This window comes from Antennarius striatus, chromosome 20, assembly GCF_040054535.1.
Source record: "Antennarius striatus isolate MH-2024 chromosome 20, ASM4005453v1, whole genome shotgun sequence".
NCBI lineage: Eukaryota > Metazoa > Chordata > Actinopteri > Lophiiformes > Antennariidae > Antennarius > Antennarius striatus.
In genome coordinates this window covers 7,587,772-7,596,793 of record NC_090795.1, presented here as the reverse complement: position 1 = coordinate 7,596,793, position 9,022 = coordinate 7,587,772, and the positions used below count along the sequence as shown (strand labels likewise).

The 9,022-nt window shown below is 39.1% G+C and overlaps 1 protein-coding gene across 2 annotated transcripts in view; it reads right to left on the bottom strand.

The window, feature by feature from the left end:
• Positions 1-681: 681 nt before the first annotated feature.
• Positions 682-9,022, bottom strand: part of c20h8orf34 (chromosome 20 C8orf34 homolog) — a 51,465-nt gene continuing 43,124 nt past the window's right edge. The window contains exons 12-15 of one of the 2 annotated variants that reach the window (XM_068304217.1): positions 7,351-7,841; positions 6,332-6,428; positions 1,886-1,924; positions 682-1,637 (exon numbers count right to left, since the gene is read on the bottom strand). In XM_068304217.1, the coding sequence (XP_068160318.1) occupies positions 1,627-1,637; positions 1,886-1,924; positions 6,332-6,428; positions 7,351-7,841 (638 nt within the window). In that variant the 3' untranslated portion in view covers positions 682-1,626. The remainder of the gene's footprint in view (positions 1,638-1,885; positions 1,925-6,331; positions 6,429-7,350; positions 7,842-9,022) is intronic. The other variant, XM_068304218.1, reaches the window with a different exon arrangement.

Genomic DNA, 9,022 nt, shown 5'->3' with positions numbered 1-9,022 from the left:
AGGGAAAATGTTGTATGTAGAGATAAAGGTTATATAAATACACCACTATCCCTAAACTTTTTCCACTGATCTTTCAAAGCCACATCCTTTCCATTGAGCACATGGCATGTTGAAACACAGTGGACATAAATCCACATACCATGTTTTACAGGATGGTGTTTTTGAGCGATTAGGTTCCTCACACATCCTTTTACAGGAATCATTGTTAGTGAAATTAGACTGGCGAGTCTAGTAGCCCCATTGACCACATCCTGAGAGACAGACTGGAAGGCTGGCATTGCGGGGTGTACTATACCACAAAAATCAAAAGGGCTGAAGTGGATGGCTCAGACTGTGAGCCTGGAGGGTGTGTCCATGGTTTGTGTATCTCAAGGACTGACGTCGCCTGTGTAAGACTCAGACAACCACAGTTTAACTGACACGTGCCTAGGCAAACACACATGAGCAATGTAGTCATGGTCAGGACAGGATTGAGTCTAGGAAAGAATGGATTAAACAGAGACTGTGTTGCAGCAGATTTAGTCATAAAAATAACTGACGTGAAGTTTTAATGAGACATCGGATGCTTATTTGAATTCTGAATGAGAAGGATTTAAATACGTATACAAGAAGTCCAAACACAATAGTATGCGCAGCAAATCGTTTTAATTAACATGACAGCATTCCTTGATATTCCTCCACAATTTGTGTATTTGCTAAAACAGTACATCTTTTGACAGTGCATATCAATAAATGCATTCTAAACACTTGCGTGCTGCCCTCACAATGTGATTATGCACAAGGCTTAGAAAATAGTCCATCAACAACAAAATGGATCAGTTCTGAACTCCACATCAAAATTCATTAGCATGCTATAGAGCAAACAAAAATAAATGTTCTATTCCATACTCTAAAGTAAGATTTCCTCATCTTTATCATACAGTTACAGTACAATGACTATGAAATATCTGTGAAAAAAATTCATTCATTTCATATGAACTATAAAAATAATTGTCTCTGTACACATATTCAAAATGTCCAGTGGTTTGCATAATAGTGTGATTGGATCAGTGTCTCTGGTGTCCATCACTATAGGCCTGTGAAAATGATAGACAATAACATCAGTATCCTAGAAACCAAAATCAGACACGTTTAACCGCTAATAAGAATAATAACTCTGCCAATTACTTTTAAATGGCCATTTAATATTTGAACATGTCACAGACAAACACGAGGTGGAAAATGAGGCTTGCTGCTGCCCACCGTATGTTCCAATGACCGTATTTCACAATAAGTTCTGGGAGAGCAGGGATTTTGGTGACTTAAGCAGCGGGTTTTGGTTGCTGTGGCAATGCTCTGGCTTCACTGATAGCCAAGCAGCAGCAGCCTGCTCTCAGATCTCCCTCCAGACTGGCACACTGACACTGGGAACTGTGGGCACATCAAGAGCCACAAGAAGGAGAACTGCAGACAACCTCAAACCAGACATACTTTCTCCTTCTACCAAATGTTGACGCTGAGAGTTGACGCCGTCTGCAGCGTGCCAGCCTAGAGCCCGAGTGACTTCATGGAACTGGGCAACACAGTGTTCCTGTCTCCACACGTCTTTCTCCACCAATAGGGTTTCGGAGCCACAGTGCCCTCCATTTAGCCTGTAACTATAATTGAATGGACAATAAATGAAGGTGGAGGCTTACACACTAAGTCGCCCATTGGTGGTTATTTGGGTTACATGTTGTGGCTCTACAAATGAGATCACTGACAGACGCTGAGGCTCTCTAAACTTAAGGCTAGTGCTGACATCAGCAAATTTGGTCTCTGAGAGTCAAATGATGAAAGAAACTATGATTTTAGTTGGACTCTCTGGGTTTTAGGGTGTGAACGCTCTGATTGTTCCGATTCTCACCTGAAAACACGGATCGTTTCTTGGCATCTCGTGCAGAACCTGTAAAAAATGAAGATAGAAAATGTATGAAATAGAGCAGTGTGTTGAGGAAAGTATGGTTTAAGACTTATTTATTGGCTTGTCAAGAGTTAAATGCTGGTGTTCATATTTATCTTTACGTTAAAGACACAACTTTTCCATATTTTTTTCCCTGCATTACCCCCAACACGTAATTTTATTCATGGCAATGGTATGTTTTATATAGAGACATAATCTGAGCTCACATCTTGAGGGCTGCTAAATGCCATAGGCTACAAACTCCAAGTTTGACTCCAAAGAAACAATGACCACCTTCCTGAATTTGAAGGTGAAAATATAGGAACATTTCACAAAGCATCATCACACTGTCATTAGTTGTGATTGATATTATTACAGTAACATTATGACATAATCCTAGTACGTTTGGAATTCTATCCACACATGTAACGGTTATACTTGCAGATTTGGATCATAGAATGGTAGACTGCTTTTCTTAGAGCAATGACTACAGGGTACCTGATTTTGATATATTGAAAATAGGCAAATACACTATTCCACTGGCATTTCTTATAATTCAGTTATTGCAAAGACATTAAAAATATAGTGAGTGGGCCAGGTGCAACATCACTTATGTTAATGTTATTTCATGGTGATTATCTACAAATTAAAAACACAAATTCCCATTAAACATCAGAATTGTTCAATACTAGAATTGGTCTTGATTCGTGTACAATGCAGCACAATGATTTAATCCTCTGTTTATGTCTGTGTTGAAATCATTAATGAGCTGAGAGGGATAGCCACATCCACTGGGATTAAAGCAGTCTAGAGTGAGAAAAATAACAGGCTTCTTTCATCTCCATTGCAGTACATGTGAATGTCCCAGTTTATAGAATAACAGGAAATAGCTACGGACTTTACCCCATTATTTAGCTCTCACCAGCCTTTTGGCACCAGCTGTTGTAACGGGAAGAGAGTGTCACCATATGAGCCCCATATTAATTGTCACGCAATCACATGCTGGAATCGAATACGCAGAGTAAACCACTTTATGAGACAGTAGGCAACAGAAGTGTTCCCTGTTTTTTGGTATTTTTCACTCTGTGGATGCAACAGCTCTCAGTGATACAAATTAAGAGTCCAGTTTCCATTATGCAAATTAATTCAATCATAGGTCAAGACTTGACCCTGTAAAAAACAATAACTGGTTAAGCAGGAAAAATACTCTCTGAGAACGCTCTTACTGAGACAATTATAATCACTCACATGTTTAAATCACACACTCAAGACACGCAAGCAAAACTCCACAGAGCAGTCCTGTGGGCCCTTTCTCATGCCAAAAAGAGCTCTATCACATCTTGTGGCCGTTTAGCCTGTCTCCCTGCCAGAGTTTCTCTCTCTCGCGCTCTCTGTCTCTCCCTCATTACGTGAATCTCTTTTGGATTTTGTGTCAACGTGATTATTTTGTAATTTGACATTTAACATAAACGTGATGTTAAAAATCAAAATCTCAAAATGTCTCTCTCTCTCTGTGTCTCTTGTAGAAGCAATGATTGTGGAGAACAGATAATTGTTTTTTTTCTCTTAATTTTGCCTGTTTTTTTTAGTTTTATAAGTGTTAAAAGGTTAGATGTTTCTTTGCTCAGAAAACGCACAATACTATTGAAAATCCTCTTTACATGAATCTCTTTTGGATTTTGTGTCAACGTGAGAATTTTGTAATTTGATATTTACGAATAAATGTGATGTTAAAAATCAACAAAATCAGAAATCTCTCTCTGTGTTTCTCTCTCTCTCTCTCTCTCTGTCCAAGCCATCTCAGGTCACATCTTTTTTCAACATGCCATTAGCATTGCATAGGCAATGAACAGGCCATTGAGGAACAATTGGGAAAATGATTCAAATATTTTGCAAGATAAACATTTTTCAAATAACCATCCAGAGAAAGTTGTCAGGAGGGTCATATTTCCATTTAATAACTGCTTGCCTACTTGATCTGTTTTCTGCCTGGAATTCTTTCATCATGGTGTCAGCGATTGATTAGAGACCAACATGTACTTGATTTTCATATTGAGTATCTTTTTTTTTTTACTAAGACAGCAAATCTAATTATTTTAAGAACATTTTTATGAATTCATGGCATAAATAAATTTTCTGCTGGATGATAAATTACTTCGAGGATATTTTTGACCCTGTACAGGTGGGACCTACGTATATGGCAATGTCAGTCAGCATATTGTTTAGGCACTAAACCTATGTGCATCCAGAAGCTTAAAATCCAGCTACTGTGAAGGATTCTCTTTAAGACTCTGATATAATGAAGCTAAGGTGTGAAAAAATACCAGTAGTTGAGGTTTTTATTGATGGAACTGCTAAACACGCTAATGTAGCTGATGCCTACCTGATGGACTTGCAGGTATGCAAACCATGCAGTTGTTTCTCTGAAAATCCAGTTATAACTGGTGTGTTTGTGTTTTTTATGTTTAATTTTTATGTTTAGCCCTAATATCACTGTAAATAACGAACATAAAAATACAGTATAAACACACAATAATCATATAAACACACAAAAAAAAGTCCAAGCATAGAATTTGACTCATGTGATGTGGAGCGTCATCATTTTGCTATGATTAGTTGCCATGTTTTTAATCATTTTCCCGATTACTAGGCCAATTTTGCAATCTGCATTCGTCTTTATTCACACAGGTAGCCAAAACATTCATTGAGAACATTCGTGTTCCACAGAGGATTAGCCCCTTTTTCACTTTATTTCCAAAACTTTTTGGTAAAAAGGAAAACTATTGATTTTGAAAATCCCATGGTTTTTATTGCTGCCACCAGGATAAATGATACTCTTTATTTCAGAGGATCGGAGAAGTTTCCTCATATGTTACCCATTTTTAATAGAGCAGAACTTGGAGAGTTTCTCCATGAATCGAGAACTGTAAGTCTCTGACAAACAGACCACATTGCCACATCTATTCAAGTGATTTATGCACCAGAATATTGAAGAAATTGATCTGATTCTGTCGTGTCTAAAGCCAGAATAATGGGTTGTACTGTGTGCCTGCCAGACCACTACTACGACTACGTTTATGACTTTCAAGAGAGAACTATTGATGTCTATTGACAGAGTACTGATACATATTTCTCGCATTACCAGAACAGAAAACTTTACTGCCATGCCCCCACATGAAACTCTGAAGATTTCACTCAATAAGATTTTTTTTTTAAAAACTCCACCTGTTCCCTGCTCTCACTACAGATTACAATGTCAACTGCAAACATCATAGTCCATGGAGATTCCCGTCTAGCCTCGTCTGTCAGCCTGTCCCTTCTTGTTCGCTATGGTGATGGACAGGTTTACAGACGAGGTTCGACAGGAATCTCCATGGACTATGATTTTTGCAGATGACATTGTGATCTGCAGTGAGAGCAGGGAACAGGTGGAGGAGAAGCTAGAGAGGTGGAGGTTTGTCCTGGAAAGGAGAGGAATGAAGGTTAGCCGCAGTAAGACAGAGTACATGTGTGTGAATGAGAGGTTCAACAGTCCAGAGCAATGGAGAGTGTGGAAAAGAGGTGAAGAAGCGTGTACAGGCAGGATGGAATGGGTGGAGAAAAGTGTCAGGTGTCATGTGTGATAGAAGAGTTTCAGCTAAAATGAAAGGAAAGGTGTACAAAACTGTGGTGACACCAGCGATGTTGTTTGGTCTAGAGACAGTGTCACTGAAGAAAAGACAGGAGGCAGAGCTGGAGGTAGCAGAGATGAAGATGCTGAGGTTCTCTCTGGGAGTGACCAGGATGGATAGGATCAGGAATGAGTACATCAGAGGGACAGCACATGTTAGAGGTTTTGGAGATAAAGTCAGAGAGGCCAGACTGAGATGGTTTGGACATGTCCAGAGGAGAGATAGTGAATATATTGGTAGAAGGATGCTGAGTTTTGAACTGCCAGGCAGGAGGCCTAGAGGAAGACCAAAGAGGAGGTTTATGGATGTAGTGAAAGAGGACATGAAGGTAGTTGGTATGAGAGAAGAGGATGCAGAAGACAGGGTTAGATGGAGGCAACTAATTTGTGTGGCGACCCCTGAAGGGGGACCCCTGAAGAGAAGAAGAAGATTTAAAAAATATATATTCCATCCTTGTAAAATATGAATCAGCTCATATTTTACAAGGATTACTGACATATTTTTAATAGTTCTGTTGTCACATTCTTGGTTGTCATAAAGGAATATTGCAGTAATGAAAGAGACACAAGAAATTTCTATAAATCAGTGATGAAGGTGGGAAGAACTGTGGATACCATACTGAAAGGCTTTAAAAAATAAAAAAAATTAAGAAGTTTAAATTTTTGAGTTTTCAATAAAAATTTTTTTTTAAAAACACAAGAAAATGTAGACGGAAAGAAGAGAAAGGTAGGTCACCCACTGTTGTCCTGTTCAGGAGGCTCCAGGATGTCACTTTCAGTGTCACTGGGGACATGCCAAGGCTGTCTGATGGCCTGTAACTGCTGGTAAAACTCATCCTAATGTGGAAAAAAAATCAAACATGATAAATGATGGGAATTTGTGTTAATTTATCTTTTATGATGATAATGAGTAGAGGAAGGCAGAGACGGAAAATGTGTTACTTCACTCATCCGTTCATCTGCTGCAGATGTACTAAATGTGATGAAATAAAAACATAATTACAGAAATGAATCCATTCCAGCTGGATTATCCCAATTAAGAAGTTTTAAAACTTGAAACATGTTGTAGTTGTAAAATGTTTTCCACATGGGAAAGAGTACTGGAATACAAAATTAAAATACAAAAAAACAATAAATATTAAATAATACAAAACATTTCTCTTTGTGTTTTTTCAGTGCAAATATAATTTCATCAATCCTTAAAATGGCTAGAAAATCATCTGAAAGAGGTTCAGGACTCATTAACTCAGAAATCAGCAGAAATCCCTCAAGGGCTTTAGTTCCTATGGTTGGGACCAGGTGGCCTCAATAAATGCAGACAGGGCGCACTGGTGTTTTGGATAATCTCACTTGGTGTCAGCTAGCATAACTGTCAAAGGAGGGACTGCCTACCATTAATAAAGTCTTCAAAAAGATCTCATATTTAAAAGCGCCGCTGTTAAGTAAATCATGAAAGCAATATATGAAAGTAATCCCATTGAAAGTCCTGCTTTTATGCCAGACTAAATTTTCCACAATGAAATGACATACTACTGTATGGACCTCCATGAACGTCCACTAAACCCTACACAATGCGTGTGTGTGTGTGTGTGTGTGTGTGTGTGTGTGTGTGTGTGTGTGTGTGTGTGTGTGTGTTTCATGTAGGTTCTTTTAAATTTTTTTACTTTTTGAAGGCAAACCTCGGGATGTCCTTTCATACATTATTTTGTTCGACCACTAAACAGTGGACAACAATTAACAATTTAATTCTCTGTCTCACCTCTGATAGGTAGGCCCGTAGGCTAGCACCGAGGCTGTCTGTAGTGCTTAGTCCAGGAGGGGTGAGCAGCGGCCGAGGATGCATGGGCTGACTTGTTGGCGTCACAGGACGGCTGCGTGACCTCCTGAAGGTCACCTCTTTGTGATGTCCGGGGTTAAAGGTGGAGCGTGATAGTAAACTATTGGGAGTAAGGGGCCTGCTGGGAGTTCTGGGGGTTTGAGTCCTGCTCCCTGGATTGCTAGGAGATTGAGTTCGACCCATGACCAGGGAGGTGGGCTTGGGGCTGAGTAAAGGGAAGCCCACGCTGCAGGGCTTGCCTGAGAGGCTGCCAGCTGGAGACTGGGGTCTGGAGACCAGGCTGGTGAGGGGAAGTGTGTCTGGTAGTCTTCTGTGGCGCAGAGGGGTGTGGAGCAGACTACTGTGCGGATTATTGGTGCTCCGAGTGCTCATCTTCCCAACCTCTGCCAGCTTGGCTAAGTCCTTTTCAACTTCTGGAGAGAAAAGAGCAGGAACAAAGTCCAGGTCCAAGCAGTTACACATACGGTAACTACATGAGGGAGGTGTTCCAGTATTATCATTAACTGCAATTTGTTCAACACATTTAAATTACATTGTTTGAATAGTTTCTATATGCAAACACACACACACACACACACACAGTCTGCAGCACCGCAAACCATGTAATACAAATGATTGAGAAACACTGAGACATTATACATCATCTGGTTTATTTTTAATACATATTCAGAAGCTGTTCTATGATGCTAGTGTATCCCTCACAACTTTTCATTCAGAAAGTACTGAGCATTAAAGTGGCTAAGAGTGCTTAGTTTAATCCTTTTTCTGGGCAATGATGACAATATTTATAGGCCCTGTAAATATGTGGTTAATCCAGCTTCCTCTGTCAAAAAAAGAGTCCAAGGTTATATACAGTAAGCATATCCCGGTATGAAATGCTCCTTTTTCTGACAAAAGCACTGTTGTTTACTCACTAAAAGTCTCAAAAACATTTCTGTTTGTGAAAGAAGTGACACTGCCAACTTCTGTGATCAACATCTGGCTCATTTTTTCCATGTTTTATTCTTTTGTTCAAGGCCTTGGCAAAAAACATTCAACAAACTGGTCTGGGATTTATCATTTGAGAGGGATAATTTCATGAATGACTTATCAAAAGGGAGTACTTCTGGAAAACTGCAATGCCAAAATAAATAAGAAAAGAAACCGTGACAAGTATTTCATAAACCTTGACTCTTGTTTTTGAAAAAATGTAACATTTCTCCTATACAAACAATCTTTCTATGCATATATGTGAAGCATATGCCTCTGTTCACTGGCAAATATCCACATTAGTAAGCCAAACTGCAAACTGCAATCCTATCCTAAATCCAGCTTTTAAAATTTTGTTGGTTTAAAATGTATTCCAGACTGTTTTGTATACAGTCCTTCAGGGATCAAAAACATTTTACTCTCTGACATGGATAATTCGATTTCTTTGGTTAATCAGCTTTGATTGTACAGAGATGAATTTGTGCAGAGCATATACTGATTGTTAGCTTCTCCTTGTGCTCAACAAACTACACGTGTACTCCATGACATGGAGTTGCTTTATCCAGAGTGTGTTCTACATGGTACTTCTCTAAATACTGTATTGAGGATAGAAAACGATGTAAGT